Consider the following 20,987-nt stretch of genomic DNA (forward strand, 5'->3'; position numbering starts at 1 on the left):
AAGAATTTGAAAAAAAAAAAGAATTTTTGAGGGAGTTCCCTGGTGGTCCAGTGGTTAGGATTCCAGACTTAAACTGCCGGGGGCCCAGGTTTGATCCCTGGTCGGGGAACTAAGATCTTGCAAGCCACGCAATGCGGCCAAAAATAAAAAAATGTTAAAAAAAAAAAAAAAAGAATTTGAAGAGTATGGCTTGTCCCCTCCACCATGGAAAGGACACATCTCATTTTTGCTGAAGACAGAGCTAATAACAACAACAACAACTTTGGACCTGTGCATATGCTTGAACAAGCACAGAGCAGAATAGACACAAACTAAAAACATGGAAGAAATTATTTTGGTAGAGATTTAAGGGTAGGAGGTGATGCCAGTTTTCTGTCTTTATTGTTAAAGGCATATTAGTACTATGGGATGAACAATCTAAACAGGCTTACAATCCTGTGATCCACCAGGGTGAATTGGCAGCTAGATACATGCCTGATGGCTTGGAATTAGCCTGCTGGTAATAGTAGTATTGTTAGATTTCCTTTTTAATCAATTCAGATGCTCGAGGATACTGTGGTTTGGATATATTAAAGTGTTCACCCTAAGAGAAATTAATTAAACTTCTTGAGGCCATTCCCATAATGTGTTTGAATATTATTTTTTGCAAGGAGACAGCTGCTTTTCTTCTTAGTTATGAAGGGAGAGTATTTATCTAGTTAATCAGGGTTCTGTCAAATTAAGTATCTGTTCCAAAAGAAAGGAGGCTAGCAACCAACACTTTGAAAATGAAATTAAGGAAACAGTTACATTTGTAATAACATCAAAGAAAATCAAATACTTAGTAATAAAGTTAGCAAAAGCAGTTCAAGACCTATGTACTGAAAACTATAAAACATTGCTGAGAAAAATTAATGAAGACTTGTACATGCATGTTTATAACAGCATTACTCATAACAGCCAAAAACTGGGAAAAATCCAAATTAATAAAAAACAAAATATGATATATCCATACAATCTGTAAACAAATGTGCTGTATTCGTCCATGTTGTGGCATGCATCAGTATTTCATTTTTCGTTTGTGGGTGAACCACAGAAAATTATGCTAAGTTTAAGAAGCCATACATATAAGGCTACAGACTATATGATTCCATTGTATGAGACTTCTAAAAGAGGCGAAATTATAGAGAGAAAAAGCAGGTCAGTAGTTGCCTGGTTCTGTGAGCAAGGATTAATCATTTGTGCACATGGGTACATAGGAACTTCTGGTAGAAGTGTTCTAAAACCGGATTATATTTATAGTCCAGTTATAGCACAGTTGTATAAATTTGCTAAATTCATCAAACTGGAAATGAGTGAATGTTATGCATTGTAAAGCATACCTTTAAAAAAGCTGTTAAAAAACCAGGGAGGACTGGGATGTAGGCCTGTTTTACTTTGCCTAATATAAATAATATTTGACATTTCATGAAAAATGACTAAAATTAAACTTTGGTTTAAAAGGAGCAAAACTCCAGGCTGACATCAAAATGTGATTATTTAACATTTTATTCACTATCTAGCATTTTGCTGTTTGCTGTCACTAAGATGTGGGTTTTTCTATTCACATGAGTTTCCCAGACATCTGAAGCTTACTGCTTTTATTTTGAAATGTTCCTTGGACATAACTATTTTGAAATGGGGTTGGATAAGCTTTTTATTTTTACATTCTCTTGGTTATAATTAAACGTACTTAATTATTATTTTAAAAGAACAAAAATGCCCTCAGAACTATTGAAGTTGGAGAGTTGCCTTATTCCTCACTAAACCATTTAAGCCTTTTTGCTTTCCTCTGTTTCCGCCCTTTTCACTGTCAGCATGTTTCTCTTAGCAGTCTTGCTGTCATTCAGTTACTGCTTTTCCTCTTCTGTGGCCTAGAAAGCCAAGTAAATAAATTTCTTAAAACTCTTGAGTAAGTTGCAAGTGGTTAGGTTAAAATATGAGGGGGGGTCCTCTTTCACTGAACTACATATAGACTTTAGTACTCTATGACCTTTTGTTTGCTTCTTAGCTTTTTTTCTGGAAAGGTGACATCTGCAGATAGTGACCTGAAGCTAAATGAGTTAGTATTATGCTAGGGTGCTCTTTTCAGCTTTTGGATACGTGGTTTCAGTTCTAGGCCAGCTTTATATGGAGACACTGCAAACAACCGCCCACTCCCCTTACCACTCTGAAGCCCTTTACTCCTACTTGCTGATATTACTTGACATTTCGTGTATATTGGGCTGGCCAAAAGTTTCATTCGTTTTTTTCTGTAAGGTGGCTCTAGTAGCACTTAGTTGTCTTTAACTTCATTTGAAACAATTTTGTTAGGTTGTATGTGACAGCTGTCATATCAGCGTGCATTTAAAAAAGACTTATCAAAATTGGTGAATTTTTGTGTAGCCATTTTAATACTGAAGATGGAAGAAAAAAGCAACATTTTCTGCATATTATTTCAAGAAAGGTAAAAATGCAACTGAAACACAAAAAAAGATTTGTGCAGTGTATGGAGAAGGTGCTGTGACTGATCGAACATGTCAAAAGTGGTTTGCGAAACTTTGTGCTGGAGATTTCTCGCTGGACGATGCTCCACTGTTGGGTAGACCAGTTGACGTTGATAGCGATCAAATCGAGACATTAACTGAGAACAATCAACATTATACCACGCGGGAGATAGCCGACATACTCAAAATATCCTAACCAAGCGCTGAAAATCATTTGCACCAGCTTGCTTATGTTAATCGCTTTGATATTTGGGTTCCACATAAGTTAAGCAAAAAAGACCTTCCTGACCATATTTTCGCATGTGATTCTCTACCTAAACGTAACGAAAATGTTCAGTTTTTTAAACAAATTGTGATGGGTGATGGAAAGTGGATACAGTACAATAATGTGGAATGGAAGAGATCGTGGGGCAAGTGCAATGAACCACCACCAACCACACCAAAGGCCGGTCTTCATCCAAAGAAGGTGATGTTGTATATATGGTGGGGTTGGAAGGGAGTCCTCTATTATGAGCTCCTTCTGGAAAACCAAACGATTAATTCCAACAAGTACTGCTCCCAATTAGACCAACTAAAAGCAGCACTCGATGAAAAGCGTCCAGAATTAGTCAGCAGAAAACACATAACCTTCCGTCAGAATAATGCAAGACCGCATGTTTCTTTGTTGACCAGGCAAAAACTGTTACAGCTTGGCTGGGAAGTTCTGATTTATCCACCATATTCACCAGACATTGCACCTTCGGATTTCCATTTATTTTAGTCTTTACAAAGTTCTCTTAATGGAAAAAATTTCAATTCCCTGGAAGACTGTAAAAGGCACCTGGAACAGTTCTTTGCTCAAAAAGCTAAAAAGTTTTGGGAAGATGGAATTATGAAGTTGCCTGAAAAAATGGCAGAAGGTAGTGGAACAAAAGGGTGAATATGTTGTTCAATGAAGTTCATGGTGAAAATGAAAAATGTGTCTTTTATTTTTACTTAAAAACCAAAGGCACTTTTTGGCCAACCCAATACCTAAAAGAATTTAAAGCAGGAACTCAAACAGGTATTTGAACACCAGTGTTCATAGTGGCATTATTCACAATAGCCAAAAGATGGAAACAATCCACACGTCCATCAACAGATGAATGGATGAACAAAATGTGGAATATACCTGCAGTGGATCATTAGTCAGCCATAAAAAGGAATGAAATTCTGATACATGGATCAACCTTGAAAAACACCATGCTAAATAAAATAAGCCAGAGACAAATGGACAAATATTGTATGATTCCACTTTTATCAGGTACGGAGAATAGGCAGATTCATAGAGATGGAAAGTACAATAGAGGTTATCAGGGACTGGGGAATTACTATTTAATAGGTATAGAGTTTCTTTGGGGGATGATGGATGATGGTAATGGTTGCACAACATTGTGAAGGTACTTAATGCCACTGAACTATACACTGAACAGTGGTTAAAATGGTAAATTTGATGTGTGTATTACCATAATGAAAAGAAATATAGATTTTTCTGGTTTGGGTAAGGCTTTAGAACTTTAGTATTAAAGGTCTAAAGAAACCTCTCTTTAGAAACATATTCTGATAGAGACCACAGTATACCTATCACCAGTATAGGGAGAGGCCTCCCCAGAGGAAGATTCCATCACCTGCATCAGAGTCTGCCAGTGGAGCACTAGAAGGTTTATCCTTTCATTTCTCCTTTCTAGGCTATCCATCCGGGATATGGTTTTCTCTCAGAAAACATGGAATTTGCCGAACTGTGTAAGCAAGAAGGAATTATTTTTATAGGTCCTCCTTCATCAGCAATTAGAGACATGGGTATAAAGAGGTATGAGTTTATATCTTTTAAATACAGCCATAGGAAGACTAATTGAAATGGTTTGTTTTAACTATAATAGACATGTTAATTATACCCTTTTGTCATCATAGGCAAAAGTTATTTATTTGCCACTACAGTGAGTTACAGAAAATATTCAACTAATTAGTGTTTCTAATCAATGTGTTAATCAGTTTTGGGGGATTAAAAGCAAGGTGGAATGAGCTACCACATGAAAACTGGATTGAGAAAACTAATAGATATTTTAACATTTGTATTAATATTTGTTGTCTCAGACTATAGTCCTTTTACCTATGGAATGTTTTATTTTTAAAGTTCCATTGTATTTTATAGACTAGGAAGTATTTGTGTTTCCCTTGTATGAAATAATTCATAGATTTGGGGCATCTTGGTTTTTTTATTCTAAAGCACAGCCAAATCCATCATGGCTGCTGCTGGAGTGCCTGTTGTGGAAGGTTATCACGGTGATGACCAATCAGACCAATGCCTGAAAGAGCATGCTAGGAGAATCGGTTACCCCGTCATGATTAAAGCCGTCCGTGGTGGAGGAGGAAAAGTAAGATTGCGCATGCTCGTGTTTTCCATTTTGGGCTAGTCTAATTTGTTTTACTTACGTTGTAGTCGTAACTATCTTTCCATCTTAGGGTATGAGGATCATTAGATCCGGAAAAGAATTTCAAGAGCAGTTAGAATCAGCGCGGAGAGAAGCTAAGAAGTCTTTCAATGATGATGCGATGCTGATTGAGAAGTTTGTGGACACACCAAGGTGGGTTCAGCTTTTTTTTCCGACTCAAATTTTTTTTAATTAATTTATTTATTTCTGGCTGCGTTGGGTCTTCGTTGTGGTGCGCGGGCTTCTCATTGCAGTGGCTTCTCTTGTTGCAGAGCACGAGCTCTAGGCGCCCGGGCTTCAGTAGTTGTGGCACGTGGGCTCAGTAGTTGTGGCTCGCGGGCTCCAGAGCACAGGCTCAGTAGTTGTGGCGCACGGGCATAGTCGCTCTGCGGCATGTGAGATCTTCCCAGACTAGTGATCGAACCCGTGTCCCCTACATTGGCAGGCGGATTCTTAACCACTGCGCCACCAGGGAAGTCCTCAATTCATTTCTTGTTGATGGAATTTAGAGTCTTTTCAAAATAAAAAAAAATTCTTGTAAGAAACTAAGCTTTATCTTACAGATAAAGCATCATTTGAGATGCTCAGAAAATGGTAATAGTTAGCCAAATTGAATTGTGAGTGATATGTTAACAAATATACTAATAGCTCACCCTTGTATTGCACTTAACCATGTGCCAGGTTCTAAGTATTTTACATATACTAAGTAATAATCTTGCTATCCTTCTATTTCTAGTCTAATTCCTGCAACAATCCCATTAGGTGGACCCTGTTCCCATTTTTCAGGTGAAAATACTGAGCAACAGAGTGGTCATCTGACTTGCCTGAGGTCTCCCAGCTGGGAAGTGGTGAAGCTGGGATTTGAATCCAGGCAGTTTGACTCCAGAATTCACACTCTAAGTGACCACACCGAACTGCTTCTCTGGGTACCACTATAGCAGATACTATGTGGATTTCTAATTTATTTTATTATCAGGAATTTTATTTTCATGTGTATTGCTTAAAATAAGATATTGATTATAGAAGCTTCTTGTTTCATAGATTTTGTGTTAAATACAGACACACACACACACACACACACACACACACACACACACACACACACACACACACACACACACACACACACATATATATATAAACCTGTAAGTCAAGTGACTTTATAGAGAAAAATTCATTTGGGGACCATGACCAGAGAGAGATTTACCTTGAAGGTAATGAACTAAAGCTTCAGGCCCTTCTCTTGCATGAACCTCTTTGAAGATCCTGTACCCAATTTTGTACTCATCTTAAAGTGGGCTCCCAAATTGTTTTTGTTTCAAGCCCTACAAAACTTAGAACTGTCCCTGAGCATGGCACAGTAATTAAATTCATTTAGAATGTGATAGTTAAAAAAACCAAAAAAGTCAATCTCAAAATAGGCCAGTTGATTAGGAGAGCACAACGTATGCCACGTATTAGTGGGAAATAAGGCAAAAATGGAGGAAGTTCTAAGGTAAATTGAAGGTTCCTTTCCACAGTATCTTTCCGAAAAGGATAGGCTAACTATCCACGTTGGCATACTCTTGAGTTAAAATTGTCGTGGAGAGATCAGCTAGCTATTTCAGTGACTGTAACTCAATGCCTGCGACATTTTTGAAGATGTAGATTCTTTACTTGTGAAATGTTAGCTAAATATTACCTCACATTGTAATTTATTCTCTCAATACCTGGAAAGCTCCTGGGAATCAAGCACCTGGTAGTTTCTTTGTTTTTATTTTCCCATATATATTACCTGGCATTATTTTCTTCATGATTGGCATCAGTAATATTTTTTTAAATATAGAAATAATATGAATACATTACAAACTTGGAAAATACAAGAGATGGAAAACAAAGTCAGTCATAAGCTCATTCTCCTAATATAAGTATTAGCATTTCTACATATTTCTCTTCTGTGTTTTCTAGTAATAGCATTTCAATATCATGATAATCACTATTTTATATTCTGCTAAATAATTATCTGTTGAGTTAATGGAGTACCAGAAGATTGTCAAGGTGGTGCTGATAACTGAGAAAAGTAGAAATCAAGATGTATTATATAATAAATCTGATCAGACCTATTGAGCTTATCTGAAAGGTTGGGATAGATAGCAGTCTTCAAAGTGTACTATTTTAGAGGATTAAAAAAGAATCAGATTCCTTCCTCACGTCACATTCAGTGCACATTCTAGAGGGATTAAAAATGTGAGAGGGTATCATGATCCCTGTTACAGATGGAGAAGCAGGGCCAGAAGGTTAAGTATCGACCAGTTCTCAGAGTCACGTCTGCCTGCCGATGCCTGTCTGGCCGCTCCAGGGCCTCCAGTAACTGACCTTGTATAGCACCTTCATGAGCAGAAGACTCAGATCCAGCTCCTGACCTGACACACACATGAATCATGAGACCAGGACCCATTTCCCAGGCATGTGACCTGGGCAGTTGCACAGGGCCCTGAGCTCAGAAGGGTCCATATTTGGTTTAATACCCCATGGAGGCATCTTAAAATTCTTAATAACATTTTTAAAGGGACCCTGCATTTTCATTTTGCAATGGATCCATAAATTATGTAATGGGTCCTGCATGTGACTTTGGACAAGAAAAGGAACAGATGAGATGAGGAAATCTGGCTGGGGCAGCCACAGAGGAAGCAGAGGCCAGGGGTTGTGAGGGCTCTCTCTTCTTGGTTCTCAGCGGATCCCTCCATCCCCTGCTTTGAAAGGAAACAATAGCTCCTGCTTAAGAGGCTTCACCTCCCCAGCCTTTTGGGTCAAGCAGATTCTGCATATGAGTCATATATGATATTTGTCTTTCTCTGTCTGACTTCACGTAGTATGATGGTCTCTGGTTTCATCCATGTTGCTGCAGATGGCATTGTTTCATTCTTTTTGGTGGCTGAGTGATATTCCATTGATATATGTACCTCATCTTCTTTGTCTGTTCGTCTGTTGATGGACATTTGGGTTGCTTCCATGTCCTGGCTATTGTAAACAGCACTACAGTGAACACTGGGGTGCGTGTATCCTTTTGAACCATGTTTTTCTCTGGATATATGCCCAAGAGTGGGATTGCTAGATCGTATGGTAGCTCTATTTTTAGCTTCCTGGGGAGCCTCCATGCTGTTCTCCATAGTGGCTGTGCCAGTTTACATTCCCACCAACAGTGCGGGAGGGTTCCCTTTCCTCCACACCTTCTCTAGCAGTTACTGTTTGTGGATTTTTTGATGATGGCCGTTCTGACCGGGGTGAGGTGATGCCTCTTTGTAGTTTTGATTTGCATTTCTCAATTGCACTGTTTTTATGTGAAAAAGGAATGGGACTTTTTTTTTTTTTTTTACCTTTGGGTAGAAACTATAGGGAGGTCTATTTTAGTTAGATCTTTGTAACACAGCGGGTGAGGGAAAGTTTTGCGAAGGTTTTTAAAGACAGTTGAGAGAGGAGGAGATGTTTCCAGAGGGTTGTGGAGTCTCCTCTGGGCCGAACCCTGATAGCCACGCAGACCACTCCTGCTCTGTCCAGTGGAAGACTGGCTACTGCACGTCTCTTCATCTTACTGATAAAGCTTCTAGGAGGCAAATATTTGTCAAAGCCAATGCCCTGGGGCTTCCCTGATGGCGCAGTGGTTAAGAATCCGCCTGCCAATGCAGGGGTCACGGGTTCAAGCCCTGGTCCGGGAAGATCCCACATGCCGTGGAGCAACTAAGCCCACGAGCCACAACTACTGAGCCCGCGAGCCACAACTACTGAGCCCATGTGCCACAACTACTGAAGGCCACACGCCTAGAGCCTGTGCTCCGCAACAAGAGAAGCCACCACAATGAGAAGCCCACGCACCGCAACGAAGAGTAGCCCCCGCTCGCCACAACTAGAGAAAAGCCCATGCACAGCAACGAAGACCCAACGCAGCCAATAAATAAATAAATTAATTAATTAATTAATTAATTTTAAAAATCCATTTAAAAAAATGTGAATAGGAAAATAAAAACTTTAGAACTCTTAGAAAACATCAAGGCATTCCTACTAGAAACCAGCTGCATCTGTCTATCTTGCCAGACCCCAGCAGTGGCTGAATTGGAGTGGCTGGGATTTGATGCACTTCTTGGTTCTCAGACACTGTGCTCCAGAATCTCTACGTTAGATAAAGCAACACAGAAAAGGATCATCAGAAAAGGGAAAATAACAAGAGTGATTTGACAGCCACAGAAATCCTAACAGAACACAGATCCTCAATGAGCTTCCCTTGTAAACAACCAAAGGAAAAGTGTTTCCAGCTTCTGAGAAGTCAGAAAAGAGCTGTTGTGCTCCTGGTGGGGCCCCCCGTATGTTCACTTCAGAACCTAGAGTTCCTGCTCTAGTGCCTCCTTCCCTGGAGCAGCTAAAGGATAAGGGAGAGTCAGTGGACGTGGTGAAGTTTTACAATTGGAAATTGAAAAACAAACAGCTCAGCTCCAACATGCAAAGAGCATAGAAGTTGTTACTCACACCCAAAAAGCAAGTAAAAATCTGAACAAAATAAAAATCAATGAATTTTAGACCCATCAGAGAACTGAGGCCACAAGGCAAACCACCACCCTGAAATCTGGGCAGGCAAGTGAAGACAGCAAATCCCAGCCAAGGTCAGCTAACCTAGAGCAGAAGCTGCGGGAGCCATCAGCTGATAGGGACACTTAAATGGGAATTTAGACAAGTTACTAGAGGCTGCGTGTGGACTAGCTTGATGGGGAGGGCCCAGTGTTAGGGGGAACCCCACATTTTCATAGGTTTTTCCTCCAAGGACACCACCAAGTTCTCAGAGTGAAAATCCAAGAAAAATTCCCTCACATTTTGGGGCAGGAGGAGGAAAAAAGAAACCATTCTGAAATAGGCCCAGAGCTGTCTCTTCTCCCTACCAAAGGCCAGCACTCTAAGGGAAACTTTGCCAGAGCCTTTTCTGTCCTGGGGGAAGGGCAGTTAGCCAACTCTAGTCTTCCTGTTTCACGTAAGGGAAGAAAAAAAAAAAAAGCTAAGAAACACTTTTGAGGGACACAGACCCACTGAAAGACCGAGATTTAATCCTAAGATTATAGAATGCTTTCCCTCGCCCACACCCTACTGCCATGTCACCAGGGCTCCTGTATAATAACCAGGTTACAACTGAAAGAGCTGCAAGACACAGACTCTGATTAAGGAGTTCTTAGGGAAACCCAAAGACAAAAGGAGAAAAAACAAAGCAAGGACACTAGAGGGAACTGAAGCCTCTGGCACCTGTAGCTACTGCAGACATTGAACACAGCCTGCCTCCTAGCCAGGCTAACGTAAAACCTCACGTGAAAGTTTTGTTCACCTCAGTTCCTGTTCTGTGACTCATTATGCCTGGCATTTAACCAAAAAAAATTACAGGGCATGCTGAAAGACAAGAAAAGCATGGTCTGAAGAGAAAAAGCAAGCATCAGAACCAGACTGAAATATGACACAAATTTTGGAATTATCAGGTTTAGAATTTAAAGTAACTAATATGTTAAGGGCCCTAATGGAGCAGTAGGTGACATGCAAGAACATATGGGTAATGTAAGCAGAGAGATGGAAACTCTAAGAAAAAAAATCAAAAGAAAATGCCAGGAATCAAAAACATTGTAACAGAAATGAGGAATGCATTTGATGGACTCAGGGTAGACTGGACACAGCTGAGAAAAGAAACAGTGACCTTGAACTTATGTCAGTGGAAACTTCCCAAATTGAAATGCAAAGAGAAATAATGAAAACAAACAGAACATAATATCTGAGAATTGTGGGATAATTTTAAAAGGTGTAATATATGCGTCATTTGAATACTACAAGGAGAAGAAAGAAAGAGGCAGGAGAAATATTTGAAGTAGTAATGGCCAAGATATTTCCAAAATTAATGACATAAACCAAATTATAGAACCAGGAAGTTCAGGGTATACCAAAAGCAGGATAAATGTCAAAAATTTTTTGAATCATATTAAAACTGCAGGAAACCAAAGACGAAAAAAGCTACAAGGGAAAAACACCTTATCTATAGAGGAGCAAGGATAAGAAATACATCAGACATAGCTAGTAGGAAGCAGCCACATAGCACAGGGAGATCAGCTCAGTGCTTTGTGACCACCTAGAGAGGTGGGATAGGGAGGGTGGGACGGAGAAGCAAGAGGGAGGAGATATGGGGATATATGTATATGTATAGCTGATTCACTTTGTTGTACAGCAGAAACCTACACACCACTGTAAAGCAATTATACTGCAATAAAGATGTCAAAAAAAAAAAAAGAAGAATAGTGGGTTGTGAACAAATTAAAAAAAAAAAGAAATACATCAGACTTAAGAATAGAGTGGACTGTTAAAATAAACACTGCATATTTTCAAGAAAAAAAATGAATAGAGTGGAGTGAAATATTTTTAAAGGGTTGAAAGAAAAAATAATCAGCCTATAAATTCTGTGTCCAGTGAAATTATCCTTCACACTTGAAGGAGAAATACGGACTTCCTCAGACAAGCAAAAATTGAGGGAATTTGTCACCGGTAGACTTGCTTTTACAAGAAATGGTTAAGTTCTTCAAGGAGAAGGAGAAGGATGCAGGTCAGAAACTTGGATCTCTATAAAGAAAGGAAGAACGATAGAGAAAGAATAAGCAAAGGCAAAATAAAATCTCTTGGTTTTTTTATTCTTAATTGATCTCACAGATAAGTTTATTCAAAATAATAATAGCAAGAATGTGTTTGGTGTTAGTAGCGTAAGGGTAAATAAAAATAGGAGGAACGATCAAGGAGGCACATCCAAAAGGAAGAAATCAGCTCCTGTTATTTTGTCAAGAGAATATGTTGGACAAGTTGGGAAATTTTTAAATGGAACATTCAGTAGAAATGATATATCAAGAAAAAAAATTCTTGCAGTTGGTTTAATGAAGCGTTTCATGAGGTAAACAGAAAGGAAGGGAAATGAGCCACTGTGCTGAAATAGTACATTTATAAGACTTTCTGGGTTTTTAAAATATTTCTTCTATGTTTGACAATTTTTATTTTAAAAACTCAACAGAAAAAAATGTTTGCTGGTCACTCATTTCTGTATTATGGTGGTGAATGTGTGAGGTGAACTACAGTGTGAACATAATCAAAATGAATCTGAGAAGAATGCTTTCATGTTCACCAAATGGTCTGTGTTACCCTTATTTTCTTAAGTGTTACGTGCATTTACTCTTTTTCTCTTTTTTTTTAAATAAAGTTATTTATTTATTTATTTTTGGCTTCATTAGGTCTTCGTTGCTGCACGCGGGCTTTTTCTAGTTGCAGTGAGCAGGCTTCTCATTGAGGTGGCTTCTCTTGTTGTGGAGCATGGGCTCTAGGCGTGCGGGCTTCAGTAGTTGTGACATGAGGGCTCAGTAGTTGTGGCACACGGGCTTAGTTGCTCCGCGGCATGTGGGATCTTCCTGGACCAGGGCTCAAACCCATGTCCCCTGCATTGGCAGGCAGATTCTTAACCACTGCGCCACCAGGGAAGTCCTGCATTTACTCTTAATATGATTTCTGATAATTTTACTATTTTACACTCAACATTAAAGTTCCTTTTTTTGTTTTTTATGATTTAATGTTAGTATATTCTTAAAAAACGAATGATCCATATAAATTTATTTCTTAACCTTTCTATGGATGAGCCATTATAATTTCCAGTCTGCCTTAGTTTATAAAATCTGACTGTAAGAGTTGCTTTTTTAAAATCCCCTGATCATAAAAGTATGCCTTCATTGACTTTTTGAGGATACATGAATTGTGACTATAACTTGTAATTTTGATGTATTCAGATTTATCAGTCTTTTCCTTGGCAGTTTGTGCTTGCGACTTGCCCCTACTGTGAGGTCATGAATATGGTCTCCAGTGTTTTCTGTCTTTTCTTATTTCTCACTCATTTCATATATATAATTTTTTTTTCTTGAATGTTCAACCTAGAAATGGAAACTTCTCATTGGGTTTTTAAATAGGCATGTGGAAGTCCAGGTGTTTGGTGACCACCATGGCAATGCTGTGTACTTGTTTGAAAGAGACTGTAGTGTACAGAGGAGACATCAGAAGATCATTGAGGAGGCCCCAGGGGTAAGGATCTTGTAAAGAAATTTGTCAGCTTCTCTATATTGTAAATCTCAGTCACTGACTTTTGGGTCAGAAATCTGTGAAGCTAGTATTCCCCCCAAGTCCTGCTGAACAACATTCCCCAGTAGTAATACAGCCTCACTGCAGTGTTGGGGATGAGGAAGGGTTGATATTCTGGGCCTACCATACTGAGGGCACACTAAGACTATGATCCTTCTGGATGGTTTCTGGGAAGATCTGCTCTGATCCAAGTAGTATCTGACTTACAGTGAACAGCTACCGTTTCCATGCAGATTTTAAATTGTAATTAATTAGCGTGTTTGAGGAATGGAATGGTCTTGTTAATTGAATGTATTTTTTATGAAGAACATTCTTTTAACTGGTGTTTCAGATGTTCCTAAAATATATTAATCATCTTCCCAACTTAAAGGTTATGTTGTATAGAGGAGAGATTTGGATTTGCTCTTATTTGGCCACTTTTGCCCCCTTACAATTGTTTACATCTGAGTCTACCTCTTGATTGACTCAGGTTGTCACCCGGGTCAAGGCCTACTCCTAGGACTACCTATTTTCAGATTTACATTTCTTTGGAATCTGCTACTGCCGTAGGCCTCTTGTCCAAAGTTATATGCATGTTTTTTTCAGTATGTATTTCTAAAAGGTCAGAGATCTAAGGTTTCTGATTAATCAGTTAGTTATTCTCATACTGTATTCAAAACTTAATTTCTGTTGCAGAGTATATTATACCGTCTGAAGTAAATGTCAACAATAATTTCAATAAAGCCTTATTTTCAAGCAGTGATTGCTTAAATAAAAATCTGTAGAGCACCATTTAACAATGTTAAAAGGCTTTGCCTACTTATTGATAGACATTTTATGAACCTTTTTTTTTTTGGCCGTGCCATGCACGGCACGCGGGATCTTATTTCCCCAACTAGGGATTGAACCTGCGCCCCCTGCAGTGGAAGTGCGAAATCTTAACCACTGGACCGCCAGGGAAGTCCCTGAACCTTTCTTATTAACTTGCAATCTCAACATTTACCATTATTCCAAGATAATTATTGGGCATATGACGCAGATTGCTTTATCATCTTGAAACAAATAGAAATTATTCAAAGTTTTTGTATTGATATATGTAATTTTAAGTGGACATATGATCATGAAAGTTATTTTGGGGAATTCTGTGGCAGTCCAGTGGTTAGGACTAAGTGCTTTCACTGTTGTGGGCCTGGGTTCCATCCCTGGTTGGGGATCTAAGATCCTGCAAGCCGCACAGCACGGCCAAAAAAAAAAAAAGAAAAGATAGTTATTTTGTAGGTACAAGGGACAGAGATATGTCATTATGCTAAGTAATATCTGCAATTCATAGAAATTACTAACAGAATCATTAAACTTTGGTATAGGGACAGTTGAACTGTGGTATAAGACAGTATTTCATGATGAAATGTATAACATTAGATATTTATCCTTATTATCTCTTTAATGCAATATTTGATACATAGAAATGTACTATTGAATCTTAATGGAAACTTCTAGTAGAACAAAGTACTAATGGAAATTTATTTCAAATATTTTTTCATAGCCTGGTATTAAACCTGAAGTAAGAAAAAAGCTCGGAGAAGCTGCAGTCAGAGCTGCTAAAGCTGTAAATTATGTTGGCGCAGGTATGTCAAGATTGGCTTCTAACAGAGGAGGAGGAAAATTCATTTGTGTTTTGAAAGGCAAACGAAACATACAGCTTTGAAATCATTGGCTTTAAAACTTTTTTGACTATATCCACATTAAGAAGTACATTTTACGTTGAGAACCAGTATGTGAACGTGTTTATGTTTATATACATGTATATTGGGGGAAAAAAGTCACTAAACAGTACTTAGCCTAATTCTGTATAATGCTATTTGATATTTTCTATCCTATTTTGAAATAAAATCGCTAAAATGATTTTTTTGCATTTTTCAAAATTAGTAAACTTAAATGTTTTAGAGCAGTTTTAGGTTCACAGCACAATTGAGCAGCAAGTTCAAAGAGTTCCCACACCCCCTGTCCCCCCCAACACAGCCTCCCCCACTGTCGACATCCAGCACCAGAGCAGTGCTTTTGTTATAACTGATGAACCTACATGGACACATCATTATCACCCAGGGTCCATAGTTTACATTAGGGTTGCTCTTGATGTTGTACATTCTGTGAGTTTGGAGAAATATATAATGACACGTGTCCAACATGTATCCACCATTGTAATATCTTACAGAATAGTCTCAGTGCCCTAAATATGCTCTTCATTCCTCCCTGCCTCCAACCCCTGACAACCACTGATCTTTTTATTGCTTCTATAGTTTTGTCTTTTCTAAAATGTTACATAGTTGGAATCATACAGTATGTAGCCTTTTCAGGATGGCTTCTTTCACTTAGTAATATGTATTTAAGTAGTATGTATTTAAGTTTCCTCCATATCTTTTCATGGCTTGATAGCTCATTTCTGTTTAGTGTTGAATAATATTCCATTGTCTGGATGTACCACAGTTTGCTTATCTTCTGACCTACTGAAGGACATCCAAATTTGGTAATTACAAATAAAGCTACTGTAAACATCTGTGTACAGGGTTTTGTGTAGACACAGCTTCAGTTCATTTGGGTAAATACCAAGAAGTATGATTGCTGGATCACATGGTAAGAGTATGTTTAGTTTTGTAAGAAACTGCCAAAGTGTTCCAAAGTGGCTGTACCATTTTGCATTTCCACCAGCAGAGTATGAGAGTTCCTGTTGCTCCACATCCTCACCAGCATTTGGTGTTGTCAGTGTTCCAGAATATGGCTACTCTAATACGTGTGTAGTGGTATCTCAGTGTTTTAATTTGCATTTTCCTGATGACATATGATATGGAGCATCTTCTCATATGCTTACTTGCCATCTGTATGTCTTTGGTGAGGTGTCTCTTCAGGTCTTCTGCCCATTTTTTAATTGGGTTGTTTGCTTTCTTACTGTCGAGCTTTAAGTGTTCTTTATATATTAGATAACAGTCTTTCATCAGATGTACCTTTTGCAAATATTTTCTCTCAGTCTGTGGCTAGTTTTTGCATTCTGTTGACATTGTCTTTCACCAAGCAGAAGTTTTTAATTTTAGTGAAGTCCAGTTTATCAATTATTTTTTTCTTGGATCATGCCTTTGCTGTTGTATCTAAAAGGACATCACCATGCTCAAGGTCAACTAGGTTTTTTCCTATGTTGTCTTCTAGGAGTTTTATGGTTTTGTGTTTTACATTTAGGTCTTTGAACCATTTTGAGTTAATTTTTGTAAGATCTATGTTGAGATTCTTTTTTTTTTTTTGCATGTAGTTGCCCAGTTGTTCCAGCATCGTTTCTTGAAAAGACTGTTTTTTTCTCCATTGTATTGCCTTTGTTCCTTTGTCAAAGATCAGTTGTCTATATTTATGTGGGTCTATTTCTGGACTCTCTATTCTGTTCCACTGATCTATTTGTTCTCTCACTGGTACTTCACTGATTTGATTACTGTAGCTTTATAGTAAGTCTTGAATTCAGATAGTGTCAGTCTTCCCATTTTGTCATTTTGTCAGACTGAGTTGGTTATTCGGGTCTTTTGCCTCTCCGTATAACCGTTAGAATCAGTTTTTTGATATCCACAAAATAACTTGCTGGGATTTTGATTGGGGTTGCATTGACTCTATATAACAAGTTGGGAAGAACTGACATCTTGACAATGTTGAGACTTCCTACCCATGAACATGGAATATTTCTCCATTTATTTAATTCTTCTTTGACTTCTTTTACCAGAATTTTATAGTTTCCTCTTATAGATCTTATACATATTCTGTTAGATTTATACCTATTTCATGGGGGAGGGTGCTAATGTAAATAGTATTGTGTTTTTAATTTCAAATTCAATTTGTTTGCTGGTATGTCGGAAAACAATTGACTCTTGTATATTAACCTTGTATCCTGCAACCATGATATGGTCACTTATTAGTTCCAGGAGGTTTTTTGTCAACTTTTTTGAATTTTTTATAAAGATGATCAAGTCATCTGTGAACAGTCAGTGTTATTTCTTCTTTCCCAATCTATATACCATTTATTTCCTTTTCTTGTCTTACTGTATTAGATAGGACTTCTGGTATGATGTTGAAAAGGAGTGGTGAAAGTGGACATCCTTGCCTTATTTATGATCTTAGTGGGAAGACTTCTAGTTTCTCACCATTAAGTATGATGGTAGCTGTAGGTTTTTGTTTTTTTTTTTTTTTTAATTTTATTTATTTATTTATTTATTTATTTTTATTTTATGGCTGTGTTGTGTCTTCGTTTCTGTGTGAGGGCTTTCTCTAGTTGTGGCAAGCGGGGACCACTCTTCATCGTGGTGCGCTGGCCTCTCACTATCGCGGCCTCTTTTGTTGCGGAGCACAGGCTCCAGACGCGCAAGCTCAGTAATTGTGGCTCACAGGCCTAGTTGCTCCGTGGCATGTGGGATCTTTCCAGACCAGGGCTCAAACCTGTGTCCCCTGCATTGGCAGGCAGATTCTCAACCACTGCGCCACCAGGGAAGCCCTAGCTGTAGGTTTTTGTAAATCTTCTTTATCAAATTGAGGAGGTTCCCCTCTGTTCCTAGTTTGTTGAGAGTTTTTATTATAATTGGGTACTAGATTTCATCAAATGCTTTTTCTGCATTTATTGATATGATCACATGGTTTTGCTTTAGCCTGTTGATGTGATAGATTACATTAATTGATTTTCTAATGTTGAACCAGCCTTGCATACCTGGGATAAATCCTACCTGGTCATGGTGGGATTTTTATACATTGTTGGATTTGATTTGCTAATATTTTCTTGAGGATTACTTCATCAGTGTTCTTAAGAGATATTGGTCTGTAGTTTCCTTGTAACGTCTTTGGTTTTGGTATTAAGGTAACGCTGGCCTCATAGAATGAGTTAGGAAAAATTCTGTCTTCTGGAATAGACTGTAGAAAATTGGTATAAATTCGGCCTTCAGTGTTTGGTAGAATTTACCAGTGAACCAATCTGAGCCTGCTGCTTTCTGTTTTGAAGGTTATTAATGATTGTTTCAATTTCTTTAATAGATATAGGCCTATTTAAATTCTGTTTTTTGCTTGTGTGAGTTTTGGCAGATTGTGTCTTTCAAGGAATTGGCCCATTTCATCTAGGTTATTAAATTTGTGAGCATAATGTTGTTAATAATATTCCTTTATTATCCTTTTAATGTTCATAAGGTCTGTAGTGATGTTCCTTCCTTCATGTCTGATATTAGTAATTTCTGTCCTCTTTTTCTTAGATAGCCTGTCTAGAGGCTTATCACTTTTATTGATCTTTTCAAAGAACCAACTTTTGGTTTTGTTAATTTTTTTTCTATTTTCTGTCTTCAGTTTCATGAATTTCTACTCTATTATTTCTTTTCTTCTGTTTACCTTGGAAGTAATTTGCTTTTCCTTTTTTAGTTTCCTAAAATAGAAGCTTAGATTAATTTTAGATCTTTCTTCTCTTCAAATATATGGATTCAATGCTATAAATTGCCATCTAATACTGCTTTCTATGCATCTCACAAATTTTGAAAAGTTGTATCCTCATATTCATCTAGTTTAAACAATTTTTAGATTTCTTTTGAGATTTCTTCTTTGACACATGTGTTATTTAGTAGTGTGTTGTTTAATCTGCAAGTATTTGGGGATTTTTTTCCAGCTATCTTTCTGTTATGATTTCTAGTTCAATTTATTGATTTTTAGTTTAATTGTGGTCTGAGAGCAGACATTATATGTTATCTATTCTTTTAAATTTGTTAAGGTCTTTTTCTATGGCCCTGAATGTGGTCTGTCATGGTGATTGTTCCATGCAAGTATGACAATATGTAATCTGCTGTTGTTGGATGAATTAGTCTATAGGTGTCAATTATTCCATTTTATTGACTGTGCTATTGAGTTCATCTATGTCCTTACTAATATTCTGCCTGCTGGGTTTATCCATTTCTAATAGAGGGGTATTAAAGTCTCCAATTGATTAGTGGATTCATCTATTTATTCTTGCAGTTCTCAGTTTTTACCTGATGTATTTTGACACCCTGTTTTCAGATGTGTAAACATTAAAGATTGTTACGTCTTGGATTATTGACCCTATTTCATTTCCTTCGCTATGAAGAACTTCTTTTTAACATTTCTTGCAGGGCAAGTCTACTGCCAATAAATTCTCTCAATTTGTGTTTATCTAAGATAGTCTTTATTTCTCCCTCACTTTGGAAGGATAACTTAACAAGGTACAGAATTCTAGGTTGATGGGGTTTTTTTATACTTGACTGACTTTCTTTATAGATTTTTGAAATTTATTTATTTATTTATTTATTATTTATTTATTTTTGGCTGCATTGGGTCTTCGTTGCTGCACATGGGCTTTCTCTAGTTGCGGCGAGCGGGGGCTACTCTTTGTTGCGGTGCGCGGGCTTCTCACTGTGGTGGCTTCTCATTGCGGAGCACAGGCTCTAAGCACGCAGGCTTCAGTAGTTGTGGCTTGTGGGCTCTAGAGTGCAGGCTCAGTAGTTGTGGCGCACGGGCTTAGTTGCTCCGCGGCATGTGGGATCTTCCTGGACCAGGGCTCGAACCTGTGTCCCCTGCATTGGCAGGCGGATTCTTAACCACTGCACCACCAGGGAAGCCCTTGATGATTTTTTTAGACAACACTTTAAATAGTTCACTCTGCTGTTCTTGGTTGCATGGTTTCTGAGGAGAAGTCAGATGTAATTCTTATCTTTTCTCCTTTATAAGTAAGGTGTGTTTTTTTCCCTTGGGTTCTTTCAGGATTTTTGATTTTCTGTACTTTGAAAATGATATTGTAGGTATAGTTTGCCTAGGTGTAGTTTTTCTGGCATTTATCCTGCTTTGTGTTCTCTGACCTCCCTGGATCAGTGATTCAGTGTCCAACATTAAATTTTAGTCATTATTGCTTCAGATACTGCTTTTGTTCCTTTCTTTACTTATCTTATGGTATTCCCATTATGCATATGTTACACCTTTTCTAGTTCTCCACAGTTCTTGGATATTCTGTTCTGTTTTTTTCAGTCTTTTTTCTCTTTGATTTTAATTTTGGAAGTTTCTGTTGTCATATCCTCAAGCTCAGAGATTCTTTCCTTGGCTGTGTGCAATCTACTGATAAGTCCATCAAAGGCATTCTTCATTTCTCTTATGGTATGTTTGATCTTTAGATTTTTTTTTTTCTTTCTTAAAATTTCCATGTCTACTTATATTTAACTGTTCTTACATGTTGTGTACTTTTTCCATTAAAACCCTTAACATATTAATTAAAGGGTTTTTAAGTTCTTGTTCTGATAATTCTATCAGATAATTATGATAATTATAATTCTATCATACCTGAGTCTGGTTATGATACTTTTTCAGTCTCTCTAAACTGTGTTTTTTGCCTCTTAGGATGCCATGTAATTTGTTCTTGATAGCCAGACGTTGATGTACCAGGTAAAAGGAACTGTGGTAAATAGGTCTTTAGTAGTGTATTGGTTAGGTACAGGGAAGGTGAAATGCTCTATAGACCTGTGATTCAGTCTAAGTCTTTTGGTGAGCTTGCACTCTGAACTGTGAACTTCATCAGTGTTTTTCAGTTGGTTTTTGTTTGTTTTTTATTTATTCCCTTATGTGGGACAGAATGGCTGTAGTTGTGTATTTCTCTTCTCTCAATTACATTAATTAGGCCCTGATAAAATCCCAATAGTTTAGGCTCTAATAAAATAGTTTCTCTTAAGGACAGATCTTGTTCAGAAGAACAGAACTCTGGCATACTTCATATGGTTCGTTTTCCCCTCCCACTGCTAGAAACTCAAGGATTTTTTTCTCCAGTGTTCACTGTGAGGACCTGGTAGAGCTTCTGGAGGTAAAACTTATAAAAGTGTTGGGAGCTCCCTATAACTTC

General features: G+C 37.8%; 1 protein-coding gene across 1 annotated transcript in view; it reads left to right on the top strand.

Annotated features, from left to right (window-relative positions):
• Positions 1 to 20,987, top strand: part of LOC309629788 (methylcrotonoyl-CoA carboxylase subunit alpha, mitochondrial) — a 76,308-nt gene that overhangs the window by 29,924 nt on the left and 25,397 nt on the right. The window contains exons 5-9 of the mRNA XM_082394295.1: positions 4,211 to 4,332; positions 4,750 to 4,897; positions 4,986 to 5,107; positions 12,946 to 13,057; positions 14,637 to 14,718. Coding sequence (XP_082250421.1) covers positions 4,211 to 4,332; positions 4,750 to 4,897; positions 4,986 to 5,107; positions 12,946 to 13,057; positions 14,637 to 14,718 — 586 coding nt within the window. The remainder of the gene's footprint in view (positions 1 to 4,210; positions 4,333 to 4,749; positions 4,898 to 4,985; positions 5,108 to 12,945; positions 13,058 to 14,636; positions 14,719 to 20,987) is intronic.

Source organism: Balaenoptera borealis (assembly GCF_965194805.1).
Source record: "Balaenoptera borealis genome assembly, chromosome: 5".
In the NCBI taxonomy this organism is placed as follows: domain Eukaryota; kingdom Metazoa; phylum Chordata; class Mammalia; order Artiodactyla; family Balaenopteridae; genus Balaenoptera; species Balaenoptera borealis.